This window comes from Salvelinus alpinus, chromosome 12 (genome assembly GCF_045679555.1).
Source record: "Salvelinus alpinus chromosome 12, SLU_Salpinus.1, whole genome shotgun sequence".
NCBI classification, from domain to species: domain Eukaryota; kingdom Metazoa; phylum Chordata; class Actinopteri; order Salmoniformes; family Salmonidae; genus Salvelinus; species Salvelinus alpinus.
In genome coordinates, this window is record NC_092097.1 from 36,406,659 (window position 1) to 36,428,035 (window position 21,377).

A 21,377-nucleotide genomic window follows, 5' to 3' on the forward strand; every position below is an offset into this window, starting at 1 on the left:
GTACTGACTGACCTTCATGTCTTAAAGAAATGATGCACTGGCTTTATTAGTCCTGATTCCTGTGACTAATCAATTTAAGGGTATGGGTATGATAGGCATTTTAGAAAAAAAACTACTAAAACACCTGGCCCAAGTCATAGGTCTACATTAACAAGTTTCCAGGAAAGTTTGTAGTTTATAAATTATACATGCAGGCCTATAGGCTACAAGCAATTATTTCATATTGTTAATTTATAATACCATTGTAACGATCGTTGTTGGAAGGATGGTCGGACCAAGATGCAGCGTGGGGTAGGTTAATCATTTTTATTTATGATAACCGGCACAAAACAAGAAAGAGTAACAAACGAAACGTACAGCTACCCCCCCCCCCCCCCCCCCCAAAGGTGCGGACTCCGGCCGCAAAACCTGACTCTATGGGGGAGGGTCCGGGTGGGCATAGACCCCGCTCCGCTCGCGAATCCCTCCGCTTCCGTGGAAACGGACCGTGGATCGTCGCCGGAGGCTCTGGACTGTGGATCGTCGCCGGAGGAACCGGACCGTAGATCGTCGCCGGAGGCTCCGGACCGTGGATCGTTGCCGGGGACTCCGGACCGTAGGTTCCAGACCGTGGATCGTCGCCGGGGGCTCCGGACCGTGGATCGTCGCCGGAGCTCCGGACTGGGAACCCTCGCCAAGGGCTCCGGACTGGGGACCCTCGCAGGAGGCTCCGGACCATGGATCATCACTGGAGGCTCCGGGCCATGGATCCATTGCTGGAGGCTCCGGGCCATGGATCCGTCGCTGGAGGCTCCGGGCCATGGATCCGTCGCTGGAGGCTCCGGACTGGGATCAGTCGCTGGAGGCTCCGGACCGGGAACCGTCGCTGGAGGCTCCGGACCGCAGACCGTCGCTGGAGGCTCCGAACTACAGACCGTCGCTGGAGGCCTGGTGCGTGGAGCTGGCACAGGACGTACCGGGCTGGGTAGACACACAGGAGGCCTGGTGCGTGGAGCTGGCACAGGGCGTACCGGGCTGGGGAGACGCACTGGAGGCCGGGTGCGTGGAGCCGGCACAGGATGTACCGGGCTGGGGAGACGCACAGAAGGCCTGCAGCGTGGAGCCGGCACAGGACGTACCGGGCTGGGGAGACGCACAGGAGGCCTGGTGCGTGGAGCTGGCACATGGCGTACCGGGCTGGGGAGACGCACAGGAGGCCTGGAGCGTGGAGCTGGCACAGGACGTACCGGGCTGTGGAGGCGCACTGGAGGTCTGGAGCGTAGAGCTGGCACAACGTGTCTTGGACAGATGACAACCTTCTCACGGCAAGTGCGGGGAGCTGGCACAGGACGTACCGGGCTGTGGAGGTGCACTGGAGACACGGTGCGTAGAACCGGCACACATTGTACCGGAACGATAACACGCTCCTCAAAGCGAGTGCGGAGAGCTGGCACAGGACGTGCAGGGCTAGAGAGGCATACTGGAGACCTGGTGTGTGGGGCCGGCACAGTCTTCACCAGACGGCTAGCACGCTCCTCCTGAGCTGACTCAGGTGGCATTAAACTGAGGACACGCTCCTTAGGGCGAATGTCGTGCCTCATGCACCAACACAACAGCTCTCTCATAACTCTCTCCTCCAATTTCCCCATCAACTCACTGACTGTCTCTGATTCACTCCCTTCACTCCCCTCCAAGTTCACCTTCCTCTCCCAGACTGGCTCCCTCGGCTCCGCCGACCACCCCGTGTGGACTGGCTCTGGTTCACACCTCGGCTCCGCCGACCTCTCCGTGTGCCCCCCCCATTTTATTTTTTGAGGCTGCCTCTCGGGCTTCCGTTGTGGCCGCGAACCCCGGTGTCGTCGTTGTTGCTCCTTCGCTGCCTCCGCCTGCTTCCATGGCAGGCTTCTGTCTCCTGCCATGATTTCGTCCCACGTCCAAGTTGTCCTCCACTCCTGACTTTCCTCCCAGGATCCCTGCTCCTCCTGGGCACGCTGCTTGGTCCTGGGGTGGTGGGATCTTCTGTAACGATCGTTGTTGGAAAGATGGTCGGACCAAGATGCAGCGTGTGGTAGGTTAATAATTTTTATTTATGATAACCAGCACAAAACAAGAAAGAGTAACAAACGAAACGTACAGCTTTGTAGGGCTAAAAAGCAACAATACAAAATCAAGATCCCACACACAACAGGTGGTAAAAGGCTGCCTAAATATGATCCCCAATCAAAGACAACGATAGACAGCTGCCTCTGATTGGGAACCATACCAGGCCAACATAGAAATACACAAACTAGAGTACCCACCCTAGTCACACCCTGACCTAACCAAAATAGAGAATAAAAAGGCTATCTCAGGTCAGGGCGTGACAACCATTTAAAGTTCAGCTGTTTGGTAGGTTAGTAGTATTGTAGGCTAATTCTGAATGGAAAATTTCCAAAATTTTAAATTTCACATTCATGATCTTCAGCACTACCCCAACATCAACATACACTAAAAGTATGTGGACAACCCTTCAAATTAGATTCGGCATTTTCAACAACACCCGTTGCTGACAAGTGTACAAAATCGAGCACACAGCCATGCAATCTCCATAGACAAACATTGGCAGTAGAATGGCCCGTACTGAAGAGCTCCGTGACTTTCAACGTGGCACCGTTATAGGATGCCACCTTTCCAACAAGTCAGTTTGTCAAATGTGTGCCCTGCTTGAGCTGCCCCCGTCAACTGTAAGTGCTGTTGTATTAAAATGGAAACGTTCATGGTTTCCATGGCCAAGCAGCCACACACAAGCCTAAGAACACCATGGGCAATGTCAAGCGTTGGCTGGAGTGGTGTTAAGCTTGCCGCCATTGAACTCTGAAAACGCGTTCTCTAGAATGATGAATCACGCTTCACCATCTGGCAGTTCGACAGACGAATCTGGGTTTGGTGGATGCCAAGAGAACGCTACCTGCCTGCCCAAAGGCATCGTGCCAAATGTAAAGTTTGGTGGAGGAGGAATAATGGTCTGGGGCTGTTTTTCATGGTTCGGGTTAGGCCCCTTAGTTCCAGTGAAGGGAAATCTTAATGCTACAGCATACAACGACATTCTAGGTGATTCTGTGCTTTCAACTTTGTGGCAACAGTTTGGGGAAGGCCTTTTCCTGTTTCAGCATGACAATGGCCCCGTACACAAAGCAAGATCCATACAGAAATGGTTTGTCGAGATCGGTGTGGAAGAATTTGACTGGCCTGCACAGAGCCCTGACCTCAACCCCATCAAACACCTTTGGGATGAATTAGAACGCCGACTGCAAGCCAGGCCTAATCGCCCAACATCAGTGCCCGACCTCACTCATTTTCAAAACAAATACATTTAAACTAGGCAAGTCAGTTAAGAACAAATTCTTATTTACAATAACGGCCCACCAAAAAATAATAAAATAAAAATATAGGACAAAACACACATCATGACAAGAGAGACATCACAACACTACATAAAGATAGGCCTAAGACAATAGCAAGGCAGCAACACATGACAACAACATGGTAGCATTACAAAACATGGTACAAACATTATTGGGCACAGACAACAGCACAAAGGGCAAGAAGGTAGACAACAATACATCACGCAAAGCAGTCACAACTGTCAGTAAGAGTGTCCATGATTGAGTCTTTGAATGAAGAAATTGAGATAAAACTGTCCAGTTTGTTTGTTGCAGCTCGTTCCAGTCGCTAGCTGCAGCGAACTGAAAAGAGGAGCGACCCAGGGATGTGTGCTTTGGGGACCTTTAACAGAATGTGACTGGCAGAACGGGTGTTGTATGTGGAGAATGAGGGTTGCAGTAGATATCTCAGATGGGGGGAGTGATCCCTAAGAGGGTTTTATAAATAAGCATCAACCAGTGGGTCTTGCGACGGGTATACAGAGACTACCAGTTTACAGAGGAGTAAGCAAGTCCCCACAGCAATGTTCCAACATCTAGTGGAAAGCCTTCCGAGAAGAGTATAGGCTGTTATAGCAACAAAGGGGGGACCAACTCCATACTAATGCCCATGATTTTGGAATAAGATGTTAGACGAGCAGGTGTCCACATACTTTTCACCATGTAGAGTATGTGAAATGGCATCAAACCAATTATGAAGTTTAACAATATTGAAGTTTCCCTTGAAGTTGCAATAATAGACATCAAATTATAGCCTACTTTTGCAAGTGTAATACATTTTACAAAATAATAATTAACAGGTTTAACCAGTATATAATTAAGCAATAAGGCCCGGGGAGGTGTGGCTGTTTATAAGCATGACGCAACGCAACCTGGATACAGCCCTTAGCCGTAATATATTGGCCATACACCACAAACCCCTGAGGTGCCTTATTGCTATTATAAACTGGTTACCAATGTAATTACAGAAGTAAAAATATATTTTGTCATACCCGCGGTGTACGGTCTGATATACCATGGCTGTCAGCCAAACAAAATTCAGGGCTCGAACCACCCAGTTTATAATGAACTAATCATTAACAGCTCCCTCGCTTCTCCAGACATGTCGTGGCTGCCTATGCTTTGCCTGACTGCCCTGCCTCATCTAGGAGGTCTCTATGGAGGTTACATCACACGCAAGCAGGTGAAGACTTGGTACCCCACTCTCAACAAGCCGCCATGGCGTCCACACAATTCTGCTTTCCCTATAGTGTGGACTACCATCTACACAGGCATGGAGTGAGTGTCAGACAACATACTCTGCTAGGTTGAAAACAATCACCTAAGCCCCTTCTGTGTTATCACATTGTAATTACTGTAAGTCAACCAATATGGTTCAGTAAATCTACACTGATCGATACTGAACAAAAATATAAACGCAACAATTTCAACGACTTTACTGAGTTACAGTTCATATCAGGAAATCAGTAAATTGAAATAAATTAATTAGGCTCTAATCTATGGATTTCACATGATTGGGCAGGGGCACACCCACTTGGGAGCCAGGCCCACCCACTGGGGAGCCAAGTTCAACCAATCAGAATGAGTTTTTCCCCACAAAAGGGCTTTATTACAGATAGAAATACTCCTGAGTTTCATCAGCTGTCCGGGTGCCTGGTCTCAGACGATCCCGCAGGTAAAGAAGCCGGATGTGGAGGTCCTAGGCTGGCGTGGTAACATGTGGTCTGCGGTTGTGAGGCTGGTTGGACGTACTGCCAAATTCTCTAAAACGATATGGTAGAGAAATTAACATTCAATTCTCTGGCAACAGCTCTGGTGGACATTCCTGCAGTCAGCATGCCAATTGCACACTCCCTCAAAACTTGAGACATCTGTGGCATTGTGTTTTGACAAAACTGCACATTTTAGAGTGGCCTTTTATTGTCCCCAGTACAAGTTGCACCTGTGTAATGACCATGCTGTTTAATCAGCTTCTTTATATGCCACACTTCTCAGGTGGATGGCTTATCTTGACAAAGGAGAAATGCTCACTAATAGGGATGTAAACAAATTTGTGCACAAAATGAGAAACAAGATTTTTGTGCGTATGGAACATTTCTGGGATATTTTATTTCAGCTCATGAAACATGGGACCAATCTTTACTTGTTGCGTTTATTTTTGTTCAGGATAGATTCTAGAAAATGTATTTTGTTTCCCAACTGAATCTGTTGGAAATCTGCTCCACGCACTTCATTCAGAAAAACATGTTCCCTCTTGTTTTATTAAACGGATCATGAAATATGGAACTGACTTGCATCTTATTTTTGATGATCACCCTGATAGGTATGGATCCTACCTGGTGTGGAAGGAGTGTGGGGGGTTCACTGAGGATGCTGTGGCACCTTTGGGACTCTATGCGTTGCAGCTGGCTCTCAACTGGGCCTGGACTCCCATCTTCTTTGGTGCACACAAGTTGAAAATGGTGAGCTCTCAGATAATGCAAAGGTTGTGGGCTCATGGCTTCAGGTTTTGGGATAATGGGGAGTTGATGAATAAAAACAAAAAAAGAGCAGTACACTCAATGAGAATTTTCTATGAATATAATTTTTCCAATAGGTGATCCATAGACACAGTCCATTGTAAAAACCACCTCCATTCTGCTACAGTGAGTGTAACATGACATATGAGCCATTTTGTGTTGTCTCTACCCCAGGCCCTCATCAAGATAGTGATGCTGACTGGTGCTGTTGGAGCCACCATGGCATCCTGGTATCCGGTCAATCGCACTGCCAGCCTGCTCCTGACACACTACCATGGCTGTGCTTGGCCACCTCCCTCAACTACTGCATCTGGAGAGAGAACCAGGATGAGGATGGAAAGGAGGAGTAGGCAACACTGTATGTGCCGTACTTGGTTTCTCCCAGGTTCTGAAAGATCTTTATTCCTGTTGAAATAACTATGTCAGTTGATATTGGCACCAAAATGTGGTCTTACTGGTTGCATTTATATTAAGATTTTTTGCACTAAAAAAAATGGCTATACTATGTAGTTGTGCCTACAATTGTATGAGGCAACAATGCTCAACATCAGTAATATGATCTTAATTCATTACATTGCAAAATGTTATTGATAATAAAACAATTGTTCAGAAATTGCCATAATACCCCATAAACATCTACCATCATTCCTATACGGTTATCAAAAACTCTTTATATTGCATAGCCTTTGTATTGACAGCTCCAAGGTCTAAACAATTAAGCCATTCGTATGCTACTGCGTTTTGTTTTTTTACATAAAGGTTTATCCCATAAACTAATCTCCATTGAAGAAATTGGTGCTTGGTTTTTTGCAAGATTTCAGAAACCATCTTCATTCTTAAATGTATTCCAATATTTCTGTCGAAGCTTACCATGGCTTTGCAGAGAACTGATTTATTGTGCCAACTCTTATTACAAGGAAAGTACATGCCAGCAAAGCCTTAAGTACATCAGATTTGAATTACAATTGCCTGTTGTTAAAAATATATGTTTTATTTGTCCTGAAGATGGATTCTTGAATTTATGAGAAGTCCGCTACACCGCAAACACTGATTTCTATGATTGAACGTATGCTCTCTCTTTGCACTGGGTTGTTTACTTTGCTTTGTTCCAATAAACATATTTACATAAAGCTATGTCTGATTTTATAATATGCACTACTTGTAACTCATATCACCTTAAACTCAACCTAGACGTTAATCTACCCAATGCTAGGGCATTTGAGCAACGTCTGCTCCATGTAAAAGGCTGTGTTTGAATAGTATTTAAAAGGCCCAGAGCAGTCAGTGACTTTCCTGTGTATATTTATACATATTCTCAGAGAGGTTGGAATAATACTGTGGATTTGTTAAAATGCCAATAAGAAAAGAGTTCCAAACCACTCTGCCAAGAACAGTTTTCCTTTTCCCCCCTCCCCACTCAGACCACTCGGACAGTCCTAGCAAAATTATTGCTTGAGAAATTGCTCTTTGACCATTTTAATTGAAAACCATCACAGTAAGGTACCTTACTGTAACCCAGAAATGATTTGATATTGAAATAAAAACTGCTGCATTGAACCTTTTAAAAGGAGCAAACTGAAAAGATTTGGCATGGGTCCTGAGATCCTCAAAAGGTTCTACAGCTGCAACATCGAGAGCATCCTGACTGGTTGCATCACTGCCTGGTACGGCAATTGCTCGGCCTCTGACCGCAAAGCACTACAGAGGGTAGTGCGTATAGCCCAGTACATCACTGGGGCTAAGCTGCCTGCCATCCAGGACCTCTACACCAGGCGGTGTCAGAGGAAGGCCCTAAAAATTGTGAAAGACCCCAGCCACAGACTGTTCTCTCTACTACCGCAAGGCAAGCGGTACCGGAGTGCGAAGTCTAGGACAAAAAGGCCAGGTAATCAAATGGCTACCCGGACTATTTGCATTGTGTGCCCCCCCCCCACCCCTCTTTTTACGCTGTTGCTACTCTCTTTTTATCATATATGCATAGTGACTTTAACTATACATTCGTGTACATATTGTGTCCCACCCACCACCTTTTATAGCCCCGCTACTGTATATAGTCTGTCTTTTTACTGTTGTTTTATTTCTTTACCTACCTATTGTTCACCTAATACCTTTTTTGCACTATTGGTTAAAGCCTGTAAGTAAGCATTTCACTGTAAGGTCTACTACACCTGTTGTATTCAGTGCACGTGACAAATAAACTTTGATTTGATCAGTTAGTACATCCATTTTTGGACTTATAAATTGATATTGATTCTTGAAGAATATAACTTCTAAATGCCTCATGAGCTTGGTTCAACTGTTGTACCCCATCAGAACCTAAAATATAAGCTTGTCTTACTCAATTTTTGTAAACAAACACTATATAGCCTCAAAACAAGGTTAACTATAAGTTTGATATCATGAATGGTCAGTCCTTGCATCCATAGCTCTGTCTATGAATTTGAGTATAGTTACAGTTCTCCAGCCCCATCCCTCAGCTTTTTACCGGAACAGGGGAGTCCGCTTTATTTTTTCTACCGCTGATTGCCACTTTAAACATTTCAGTCAGACTTTCTGTGTTCAGTAATTTATTCTGTATGTTACAATGGCCCTGCTAAAATGACAAGATAAAACATTATTCTTATTTATTTGGTTATTTCTAAAGTGGCTGAAGGGGAAAGAAAACATACAGAAGTGCTACTTGTTCTCAGGAGCCTTCTCAGGGGTGACATCTTGTTTGGTGGAGAATCGCTCCGTGAGAGTTTTCCACAAGCCCTTCTTCTCCTCATCCATCTTCTGCATGTTACCTGAGGTGGAAGAGTTGAGGGGTTAGAGAGACATCAGAACCAACCATGCATGTTCAGAACAACACCCTGTGGAGTTCCTTTAGCCTGGGTGCCAGCCTCCTGCTGAAAGAGTGCAAAGGGGCCTGCTCTTGTAGAAAAAAAGCTTCTCTGAACATGTTGGTATCCTCAAAGTCCACTAGATGGTGGTATGAGTCAGATTAACACTTCAGGTGTCTAAAACTGACAGAAGCAGACATGAAACATTTTAATACACTATATACACACAAAAGTATGTGGACACCCCTTCAAATTAGTGGATTCAGCTATTTTAGCCACATCCGTTGCTGACAGGTGTTTAAAATTGAGCACACAGCTATACAATCTCCATAGACAAACATTGGCAGTAGAATGGCCTTACTGAAGAGCTCAGTGACATTCAACGTGGCACCATCATAGGATGCCACCTTTCAAACAAGTCAGTAGGTAAAATTTCTGCCCTGCTAGACCTGCCCTGGTCAACTGTAAGTGCGGTTATTGTGAAGTGGAAACGTCTAGGAGCAACAACGGCTCAGCCACAAAGTGGTAGGCCACACAAGCTCACCAATCAGGATCGCCGAGTGCTGAAGCATGTAGTGAAGAGTGTAGTCCTTGGTTGCAACACTCACTACCGAGTTGCAAACTGCCCCTGCAAGCAACATCAGCACAAGAACTGTTCATCTGGAGCTTCATGAAATGGGTTTCCATGGCCGAACTGCAGCACAGAAGCCTAAGATCACCATGCGCAAGCGTGGACTGGAGTGGTATAAAGCTCACCGCCATTGGACTCTGGAGCAGTGGAAACGTGTTCTCTGGAGTGATGAATCACGCTTCACCATCTGGTAGTCCGACAGACTAATCTGGGTTTGGCGGATGCCAGGAGAGCACTACTTGCCCCAATGCATAGTGCCAACTGTAAAGTTTGGTGGAGGAGGAATAATGGTCTGGGGCTGTATTTCATGTTTCGTGCTAGGCCCCTTAGTTCCAGTGAAGGGAAATCTTAATGCTACAGCATACAATCACATTCTAGACAACTCTGTGCTTCCAACTTTGTGGCAACAGTTTGGGGAATGCCCTTTCCTGTTTCAGCATAAGCGAGGTTCATAAACAAATGGTTTATCAAATCAAATTTTATTGGTCACATACACATGGTTAGCAGATGTTAATGCAAGTGTAGCGAAATGCTTGTGCTTCTAGTTCCGACAGTGCAGTAATATTTATCCAGTAATCTAACAATTCCCCAACAAGTACCTAATACACACAAATCTAAAGGGGTGAATGAGAACATGTACATATAAGTATATGGATGAGCGATGGCCGAGCGGCATAGGCAAGGTGCAGTAGATTGTATAACATACAGTATATACATGTGATATGAGTAATGTAAGATATGTAAACATTATTAAAGTGCCATTGTTTCTACTGTGTAGTGATCCATTTATTAAAGTGTCTAGTGATTGGGTCTCAATGTAGGCAGCAGCCTCTCTATGTTAGTGATGGCTGTTTAGCAGTCTGATAGCCTTGAGATTGAAAAACAACTTCTGTCTCTCTGTCTCAGCTTTGATGCACCTGTACTGACCTCGCCTTCTGGATGATAGCGGCTGTGTGAACAGGCAATGGCTCGGGTGGTTATTGTCCTTGATGATCTTTTTGGCCTTCCTGTGACATCAGGTGCTGTAGGTCATGGAGGGCAGGTAGTTTGCCCCCGGTGACGCGTAATGCAGACCACCCTCTGGAAAGCCTTGTGGTTGTGCAGTGTGACGGCAGTACCAGGCTGTGATACAGCCCAAAAGGATGCTCTCGATTGTGCATCTGTAAAAGTTTGTCAGGGTTTTGGGTGACAAGCCAAATTTCTTCAGCCTCCTGAAGTTGAAGAGGTACTGTTGCTGTTCACACAGCCGCTAGGTGCTGTTGCACCTTCTTCAACACACTGTCTGTGTGGGTGGACCATTTCAGTTTGTCTGTGATGTGTATGCCCTGGAACTTAAAACTTTCCACATTCTCCACTGCTGTCCCTTCGAGATCGGTGTGGAAGAATTTGACTGGCCTGACCTCAACCCTTATCGAACACCTTTGGGATGAATTGGAACACCGACTGTGAGCTAGAACTAATCGCCCAACATCAGCGCCCAACCTCACTAATGCTTTTCTGGCTGAATGGAAGCAATTCCCAGCAGCGATGTTCCAACATTTAGTGGAAAGCTTTCCCAGAAAAGTGGAGGCTGTTATAGCAGCAAAGGGGGACCAACTCCATATTAATGCCCATGATTTCTGAATGAGATGTTCGACAACCATGTGTCCACATACTTTTGGTCATGTAGTAGAAAATCTGGTATTATTGAAGAGAAATAGGGAAGTGTGTATGTCCTTAAATGTAATAGCATTTTGATTTGGGTTGGTTAATTTATTGCAACAAAACTAGACCTATTATGTTATATTCATTTAGCTCAGAGATGGGCAGTGATGGGGGCCACAAAATCTGAACTCATCATGAGAGGCCGCAGTGGCTTGCGGGTCTAATTATCCATACCCACATGCAGTCACAGCTGGCCCTAGCATTTGGGGGCCCGAAGTAAAATTTTGTTGTCTCCAACACCCCTCTTCACAGTGTGGGGCTAATTTTTTTAAATAGTTAATTTCCTGCAGTTCTACTACTTTTGCCATAGTGTGGAGAATTTGTCTGCAGTTTTGAACATGATATCTGACTGAGAGTGACTAACAAAATCAACGCCCTGGTCTGTAATTTGACCATGACTACTATAACTTTAGATTGCTGGCTAGACTAACTTACCAATCTTAAAAATGTTAGCTAATTGAGTGAGTCAGAAACCACGATTCCATCCACAGTTTTTATGCAAGTAAAGTCATACCATATAAAATCAAATAACGACAGAAGGGATGGAAACAGGAAGTTTTGGTACAATTTCATAAATGCCGATAGATAATTTGTTCGTTCAACATGGCGGGATCTTTTTGTGTTGGTAAAATTAATTATGTGAGAAATGGCAATGGAAACGGCTTCATGCGCAAATATTTATATACAGTGGCTTGCGAAAGTATTCACCCCTTGGCATTTTTCCTATTTAGTTGCCTTACAACCTGGAATTAAAATTGATTTTTGGGGGGTTTGTATCATTTGATTTACACAACATACCTACCACTTTGAAGATGCTAAATCTTTTTTATTGTGAAACAAACAAGAAATAAGACAACAACAACAAAAATTAAACTTGAGCATGCATAAATATTCACCCCCCCAAAGTCAATACTTTGTAGAGCCACCTTTTGCAGCAATTACAGCTGCAAGTCTCTTGGGGTATGTCTCTATAAGCTTGGCACATCTAGCCAATGGGATTGTTTCCCATTCTTCAAGGCAAAACTGCTCCATCTCCTTCTAGTCGGATGGGTTCTGCTGGTGTACAGCAATTTTTAAGTCATACCACAGATTCTCAATTGGATTGAGGTCTGGGCTTTGACTAGGCCATTCCAAGACATTTAAATGTTTCCCCTTAAACCACTTGAGTGTTGCTTTAGCAGTATGCTTAGGGTCATTGTCCTGCTGGAAGGTGAACCTCCGTCCCAGTCTCAAATCTCTGGAAGACTAAAACAGGTTTCCCAAAGAATTTCCCTGTATTTAGCGCCATCCATCATTCCTTCAATTCTGACCAGTTTCCCAGTCCCTGCCAATGAAAAACATCCCCACAGCATGATACTGCCACCACCATGCTTCACTGTGGGGATGGTGTTCTCTGGCTGATGAGAGGTGTTGGGTTTGCGCCAAACATAGTGTTTTTCTTGATGGCCAAAAAGCTCAATTTTAGTCTCATCTGACCAGAGTAGCTTCTTCCATATGTTTGGGGACTCTCCCACATGGCTTTTTGCGAACACCAAACATGTTCGCTTATTTTTCTCTTCAAGCAATGGCTTTTTTCTGGCCACTCTTCCATAAAGCCTAGCTCTGTGGAGTGTACGGCTTAAAGTGGTCCTATGGACAGATACTCCAATCTCCACTGTGGAGCTTTGCAGCTCCTTCAGGGTTATCTTTGGTCTCTTTCATACCTCTCTGATTAATGCCATCCTTGCCTGGTCCGTGAGTTTTGGTGGGTGGCCCTCTCTTGGCAGGTTTGTTGTGATGCCATATTCTTTTCATTTTTTAATAATGGATTTAATGGTGCTCCATGGTATGTTCAAAGTTTCTGGTAATTTTTTTTTATAACCCAACCCTGATCTGTACTTCTCCACAACTTTGTCCCTGACCTGTTTGGAGAGCTCCTTGGTCTTCATGGTGTCACTTGCTTGGTGGTGCCCCTTGCTTAGTGGTGTTGCAGACTCTGAGGCCTTTCAGAATAGGTGTATATATATATACAGTGGGGAGAACAAGTATTTGATACACTGCCGATTTTGCAGGTTTTCCTACTTACAAAGCATGTAGAGGTCTGTAATTTTTATCATAGGTACACTTCAACTATGAGAGACGGAATCTAAAACAAAAATCCAGAAAATCACATTGTATGATTTTTAAATAATTAATTTGCATTTTATTGCATGACATAAGTATTTGATCACCTACCAACCAGTAAGAATTCCGGCTCTCACAGACCTGTTAGTTTTTCTTTAAGAAGCCCTCCTGTTCTCCACTCATTACCTGTATTAACTGCACCTGTTTGAACTCGTTACCTGTATAAAAGACACCTGTCCACACACAATCAAACAGATTCCAACCTCTCCACAATGGCCAAGACCAGAGAGCTGTGTAAGGACATCAGGGATAAAATTGTAGACCTGCACAAGGCTGGGATGGGCTACAGGACAATAGGCAAGCAGCTTGGTGAGAAGGAAACAACTGTTGGCGCAATTATTAGAAAATGGAAGAAGTTCAAGATGACGGTCAATCACCCTCGGTCTGGGGCTCCATGCAAGATTTCACCTCGTGGGGCATCAATGATCATGAGGAAGGTGAGGGATCAGCCCAGAACTACACGGCAGGACCTGGTCAATGACCTGAAGAGAGCTGGGACCACAGTCTCAAAGAAAACCATTAGTAACACACTACGCCGTCATGGATTAAAATCCTGCAGCGCACGCAAGGTCCCCCTGCTTAAGCCAGTGCATGTCCAGGCCTGTCTGAAGTTTGCCAATGACCATCTGGATGATCCAGAGGAGGAATGGGAGAAGGTCATGTGGTCTGATGAGACAAAAATAGAGCTTTTTGGTCTAACTCCACTCGCCGTGTTTGGAGGAAGAAGAAGTATGAGTACAACCCCAAGAACACCATCCCAACCGTGAAGCATGGAGGTGGAAACATCATTCTTTGGGGATGCTTTTCTGCAAAGGGGACAGGACGACTGCACCGTATTGAGGGGAGGATGGATGGGGCCATGTATCGCGAGATCTTGGCCAACAACCTCCTTCCCTCAGTAAGAGCATTGAAGATGGGTCGTGGCTGGGTCTTCCAGCATGACAACGACACGAAGCACACAGCCATGGCAACTAAGGAGTGGCTCCGTAAGAAGCATCTCAAGGTCCTGGAGTGGCCTAGCCAGTCTCCAGACCTGAACCCAATAGAAAATCTTTGGAGGGAGCTGAAAGTCCGTATTGCCCAGCGACAGCCCCGAAACCTGAAGGATCTGGAGAAGATCTGTAGGGAGGAGTGGGCCAAAATCCCTGCTGCAGTGTGTGCAAACCTGGTCAAGAACTACAGGAAACGTATGATCTCTGTAATTGCAAACAAAGGATTCTGTACCAAATATTAACTTCTGCTTTTCTGATGTATCAAATACTTATGTCATGCAATAAAATGCAAATTAATTACTTAAAAATCATACAATGTGATTTTCTGGATTTTTGTTTTAGATTCCGTCTCTCATAGTTGAAGTGTACCTATGATAAAAATTACAGACCTCTACATGCTTTGTAAGTAGGAAAACCTGCAAAATCGGCAGTGTATCAAATACTTGTTCTCCCCACTGTATATACTGAGATGACGTGACAGATCATGTGACACTTAAATAAAGTCCACCTGTGTGAAATCTAACTAATTATGTGACTTCTGAAGGTAATTGGTTGCACCAGATCTTATTTAGAGGCTTCATAGCAAAGGGGGTACATACATATGCATGCACCACTTTTCCATTTATTTTTATTTTTGAAACAAGTAAATGTTTCCATTTCACTCCACCAACTTAAACTATTTTGTGAATGTCCATTACATTAAATCCAAATAAAAATCTATTTAAATTACAGGTTGTAATGCAACAAAATAGGAAAAACACCAAGGCGATTAATACTTTTGCAAGGCACTGTAATAACCATCATATAGAAGTAAACATGTTGCCCATCCCACTACGACTCGGGAAACCTTGTAGTTTATTAGGCTACAGATTAAATAACTTATGATGAACTTCACTGGGTGGTGATCAGTGCACGGTGATCTTGATGCTTTTTTTTTTCAACAAATATTGAGGGTCTGATTCTGGTGACAATTGATGCTTGATTGCCGTTTGAAAAAATATATATATTCTTGCTCATTCATAATAACCTCATTATGTAGACTACCCTACACGCACTGTATCTGCGAGCTGATGGCTAGAGCACATGTGCTATGACCAGAGTAGGCACATTTGCTACTACCGACAGTGTGACAGAACTGTCGGTAGAGTTGAAAATATGATGGAAACACATTGAACATTAGATTTTTATTCAGTACATGAAAACTTAAGAGAAAAAGTAGTTTGTGTGCATAACATCATCAGGGACTGATTTGGACGTGCAAGAGGTCGGTTTGGTGGAAAGACCACTGGCGGGAAAATGCGCATATTTTCTTTATTCAGATTTGAGAATATTCGCATGAAAATCTGTCGCCAATTGGATGGAATCCTAGCAAGTGACTGACATAAGAGAAACTGCTTGTGAATTGATCTGCGGAACTACAAAAGCGCAGGCCACCAGTTGCCCATCCCTAATGTATCTGCATGCATAAATAATGAATGTGATGTACTTGGGACTATGTGTCCATACCTGTTGCTAATAGCATTCTACATTCTTCCACTGTGACACCTGTAAAACTGGTATCTCTTGTGCGGGGGAACTGTGAACAGATATTACAGGAGTTAGAGGCAACGATAACCCTCATTGACACACAACTTCATCAATTGGCTTTCTCCAAGATCTTTCATAGCTACTGCAACTAGCAAATGCACGTGTAATGAACAGACATCGCTCTGTGTATGGTCATTGCTGTGGACTATAGCTCTTGAAAACCTTTCAGCCATTACATTCCCCCACATTTGGCTCTGTTAAACTACAATTCCGACGTTCTGTTTAACGTTTAGAAACGTCAATAATCATCGCTTTCTAAATGGTTTTCAAAAAGTGCTGATTTGCCTCTTATCGTACATGTCAGCGAGAAAGAATCTTTCAAATAAAAAAAATATATATATTTACTCTAGCTGTTTTGCAAAGATCCATACACGTTGTGCCTCCAGTTGATGAACTACACTTCCTATCCAGTTAGCTTACACACAGGTGTTCGGAGCACACTAGATAGCTAATAGCACAGGTGGCAGCCTATGTCTTTACTCTGTCTATATGAAAGATACGTTCCCATAGTAAGGTGCTGCAGCACCCCCTGAAAAATCTGAACTTAAAAAATATATTTATAAAATTAAAAAGTACTGCACTGGGCCTTTACTAGTATTAGCGGACCGATATAAACGTCTGTAGCACAGGCCCCCCAAAAAATTCCGCATCTCCACTTTGGCAAAAAAGGCAGTTGTATATAACAGTATCTTGCAGGAATAAATAGTTGGAATTGTAAGTGTTGTTGCCCTGACACTTTCTCTGCGATTCTGGATACCATTAGAATGACAAAGAACAAACCCCTGTCCTCAAACATTTATATCAAAAGGTGTTATGGGCAAAGACACAAATCACCCCATCAAATTAAATATTTGTCTTGATCAAATAACAAGGAAAACAACCACTTTTTATGCAGTATTAATTTACCATCCTTACAAACCACAATGTAAATGTACATTACTGTATTGTACATAGGTTGGTCATCTAGGTTTGTACCTATAGACTTGCCATCACCATGAAGAAAAACAATGCACAATACAGTAATTCAGTACATTGAGATGTCAAGTGGTCTGTGATGTGGCTCAGTTGGTAGAGCATGGCGCTTGCAATGCTAGGATTGTGGGTTCGATTCCCAGTATGAAAAAGTATGAAATTGTATGCACTCACTACTGTAAATTGCTCTGGAAAAGAGTGTCTATTAAAATGGAAGAAATTAATAGACCATTTCAGTTCATATAGAAATAACTTGCATTTGCTAAGTATTTCAAGAAACTGGAAAACATATCAAGCAAGTACTTTTATATTCCACAAGTACTTTGAGTTTAACGGTTTTGTAAAGAATTATCAGACTGAAGTTACACATGCTGATAAACACTCAAATACATTTAGTTAAAAATAAATTGCACTGGGCCTTTACTAGTCCTGTATTAGCGGACCGATAAACACTTCTTCAGCTGAGCAAATGTTTATTTTAATTTGGGGGGGGATGCAGTATAAGTGAATACTTACTCTTTCTCGGTATACATTAGTGTTGATTCGGGCCAAGCTTTCATATATTTGATCACACTTCTCTGGATCAGAGAGCTGTCAAGAAAGATCAGATCAGTTCATAGGGGGTCCATACAATATAATCTAGAAACTATCCAAATACAGATACTGTTATATGGGATTGTTTTTAATATTTAGAGGCTCAATCTGTAAAATGACCTGCAATTTCAAAATAAGTGTTTTTGCAAAGGAATAATGCCTTGTTTCAAAATACGTCTAAACCCATCATGTTGATCATAGGTTAGGCTGCATTTCCTCATCAGTCTCATTCGTCAATTTACCAAACAGTAGCGGGGGTATGGTTTTCAAATTAGTTCTGTTTTTGTAAGTGAACCACCCCTCTGTGCTGCTGGCCTCACTGCATGATTGTCGTGTCTCACCACAACTCAATTACATCTCTTGACTATAGCTCTATACTTTGATTTACATTGCTAAACATGTTTGTTTTGCATGCAACTGCAAGGTCGATATGGACGGGTGCCCCATCATCCTAGCTAAAGATAGCTAGCCACATTGGTTGACGTTCTCGTGTGACATTGTAAGTGGATTAGCTCTACCTGTGTGTTTTCACCTTCACGAAAGGCATGGGTTACTCTCTGCCGTAGAAACGTTCCTAAATCACGGCCTTTCTTTGATTCGTCCCGTGGCCATTCTTCGCAGAGTTTCAAGAACCGACGGTACCGTGCTGCAGACATGTTCTGTTATGCAACGCTAAAAACAACACGAATAGATAAAGATATGAATGAGCAACCTGAGTATGGCCTTTATCGGCGACCGTCGTTTTTTTATGCCTGTTGTTAATGCTATCTCACATCCTTGGGACGTTCTTAACCCCTACCCTGAGCATAATTTATCCTTCCCTAACCTTTGCCCTTAACCATTTGAAATGTCGACTTCAATGGGGGTAGGGACGTCCCAACGATCCCAGATAGCATGGACCCTGGTGTCTTTCGGTGATGGTGTTACATGTCAATTCTTCCCCAAATTGGAAAAAACTATAATTTAGCATCAAGGCAAGCGCTCACATTAAACATTTAAGATGAGCGCAGCTGGGAGAAAGGCTATCGGGGCACCGGTTTATGGTGTCGTGGAATGGAATGGAATGGATCAATACCGCATGTCGATTTGCTATAGATAGAAATGATTTCAGAAGGTATGGGGCATATGGCTAAACATTCCTATTTCAAATGCAACGTGTTTCACGTATCATGCAGTTGGAGTTTGGGTTGCCAGGAATCTCTCAGATTTTGACCTGATGTCCCCTCAACCAATCACCTAGTGCAAGAACAGGATGGATATCGTGAGAGGTACAGGGCAGGCCATTAACCTCACACCAGAATTCATGTTTGATTACTATTGGTATTACTGTGTAAATGACTTGTATTCTTTCTGTAAAATGTGTAATATTGGTTGTTGCCAGTTGAATGTGGAATTAACAGAAGAATCAATTTATCTCATATTTTATTTTCAGGTGTCTCGGACCAAAATGTCAGTCATAAGGGACAAGATCTTGGGCTTGTTTGACATTGCAGGTGACTGCCGACTGACTGATCTGCAAAAGACTTTGCATCATAAATAACATCATGTTATTTTATTTGTAGGTCAGTCAGGTCAATTTACCTATGATACATTAGGGGTTTGGTCCTCTCGGACGTGGCCATTTACTTTATATTTACTGTGTTGGCACAAAATCATTTTTGGTGATAGTCTGGAAACTGGTGTGCCTGCTTATTACATTATTAAAACTGTATGACATTGCTTTCAGTATCTCAACATTTTATGTACTTGTTAACGTAACGCAATAAATAACCATGTAAATAAGTGCTTTGACATTATTTGTATCTTAAAAGTGCTAGAGAGAACTTAAACTGAGCTAGGTATGAATTTTTAAAATCATATTCCAATTCTTCAAGAATGAATCAGTCAGGACACGCCCACTCAACCATGGTCAAGCAAAGGGTGTGCGCCATGCTCCAGCTGCTGGTATCAACCAATGATGTATATAAACCCTGGATTGCTGATGCTCTGTATTGGCCAATGAGAGCCTTCAAAGCCACCGGTTGGTCATATGGCACTCCCAGAAGGAGCAGTCCTCCAAAGGAATTAATGGAATTCTACAGTATTTCAATTAAATGTTTCATGGACAAAATTACATGAATTTTAAGTATTTTGTTGTTGTGGTATGGAGGTAAGATAATGACATATTTTACATGCTTGTACACTTACACTACCGTTCAAAAGTTTGGGGTCACTTAGAAATGTATTTGTTTTTGAAAGAAAAAAACATGTCTTGTCCATTAAAATAACATCAAATTGATCAGAAATACAGTGTAGACATTAATGTTGTAAATGACTATAGTAGCTGGAAACGGCTGATTTTTTATCGAATATTACAGAAGCCCATAATCAGCAACCATCACTCCTGTGTTCCAATGGCACGTTATGTTAGCTAATCCAAGTTTATCATTTTAAAAGGCTAATTGATCATTAGAAAACCCTTTGGCAATTATGTTAGCACAGCTGAAAACTGTTGTTCTGATTAAGCAATAGAACTGGCCTTCTTTAGACTAGTTGAGTATCTGGAGCATCAGCATTTGTGGGTTTGTTTACAAGCTCAAAATGGCCAGAAACAAAAAAACTTTCTTCTGAAACTCGTCAGTCTATTCTTGTTCTGAGAAATGAAGGCTATTTCATGCGAGAAATTGCCAAGAAACTTTAGATCTCGTACAACGCTGTGTACTTCTCCCTTGAAGGCTGACGTTTTACGTGTCCCCAAACGATTGTGTTTGTTTATTTGCGTTGTTTGTAACTTATTCTTTTACTTATTTTGTACATAATGTTGCCACTACCGTCTCTTATGACCGAAAATAACTTCTGGACATCAGGACTGCGATTACTCACCACGGACTGGCAGAATCCTTTTTTTCATTTAACGAGTCTGACGAGCATGACGCAAATTATATACTGCTTTCTCGGGAACAGGCCCAGATCCCCGTGATTTGCGTGAAGAGGAGGTAGAGAAAAAGGGGCCAGAGGGCGGGCTGCCTAATGAGAATTCGTAGGGGAATAAACCTCCACTTCCTTCCATTCTGCTAGCAAACGTGCAATCTTTAGAGAATAAAATAGATAACATACGCGGAAGATTAAACTACAAACGGGACATTCAAAACTGTAATATTTTATGCTTCACTGAGTCGTGGCTGAACGACGACACTATCAACATACAGCTGGCTGGTTATACGCTGTAAAGGCAGGATAGAACAGCGGCGTCTGGTAAGACAAGGGGCGGCGGACTATGTATTTTTGTAAATAACAGCTGGTGCACGATATCTAAGAAAGTCTCACCTGAGGCAAAGTATCTCATGATAAGCTGTAGACCACACTATCTACCTAGAGAGTTTTCATCTGTATTTCTTGTAGCTGTTTACATACCACCACAGACTGAGGCTGGCACTAAGACAGCATTGAATGAGCAGTTTTCCGCCATAAGCAAACAAGAAAACGCTCACCCAGAGGCGGCGCTCCTAGTAGCCGGGGACTTTAATGCAGGGAAACTTAAATCCATTTCACCAAATTTCTATCAGCATGTTATATGTGCAACCAGACGGGAAAAAAACTCTGTACCACCTTTACTCCACACACAGAGACGCATACAAAGCTCTCCCTTGACCTCCATTTGCCAAATCTGACCATAATTCTATCCTCCTGATTCCTGCTTACAAGCAAAAATTGAAGCAGGAAACACCAGTGACAAGATCAATAAAAAAGCTACAGGACTGTTTTGCTAGCACAGACTGGAATATGTTCCGGGATTCCTCCGATGGCATTGAGGAGTACACCACATCAGTCATTGGCTTCATCAATAAGTGCATCGATGACGTCGTCCCCACAGTGACAGTATATAAACTCAGCAAAAAAGAAACTTCCCTTTATCAGGACCCTGTCTTTCAAAGATAATTCGTAAAAATCCAAATAACTTCACAGATCTTCATTGTAAAGGGTTTAAACACTGTTTCCCATACTTGTTCAAT

General features: G+C 43.2%; 1 protein-coding gene, 1 long non-coding RNA gene and 1 pseudogene across 2 annotated transcripts; 2 read left to right on the forward strand and 1 right to left on the reverse strand.

The window, feature by feature from the left end:
* The first annotated feature begins 5,554 nt into the window (after positions 1 to 5,554).
* LOC139535242 (translocator protein-like) lies at positions 5,555 to 6,322 on the forward strand (annotated as a pseudogene).
* Positions 6,323 to 8,470: 2,148 nt separating this feature from the next.
* Positions 8,471 to 18,317, reverse strand: LOC139536013 (ubiquinol-cytochrome-c reductase complex assembly factor 2-like). The gene is made up of 4 exons (XM_071336079.1): positions 17,904 to 18,317; positions 17,308 to 17,382; positions 15,739 to 15,808; positions 8,471 to 8,706 (listed from the first exon to the last, which is right to left on the reverse strand). The coding sequence occupies exons 1-4, from the start codon at positions 18,039 to 18,041 to the stop codon at positions 8,597 to 8,599; spliced, it is 393 nt and encodes a 130-aa protein (XP_071192180.1). The 5' UTR covers positions 18,042 to 18,317; the 3' UTR covers positions 8,471 to 8,596.
* Positions 18,254 to 19,167, forward strand: LOC139536014 (uncharacterized). The gene is made up of 2 exons (XR_011667245.1): positions 18,254 to 18,653; positions 18,818 to 19,167. It is a non-coding gene; the product is annotated as an uncharacterized lncRNA (long non-coding RNA).
* Positions 19,168 to 21,377: the final 2,210 nt, after the last annotated feature.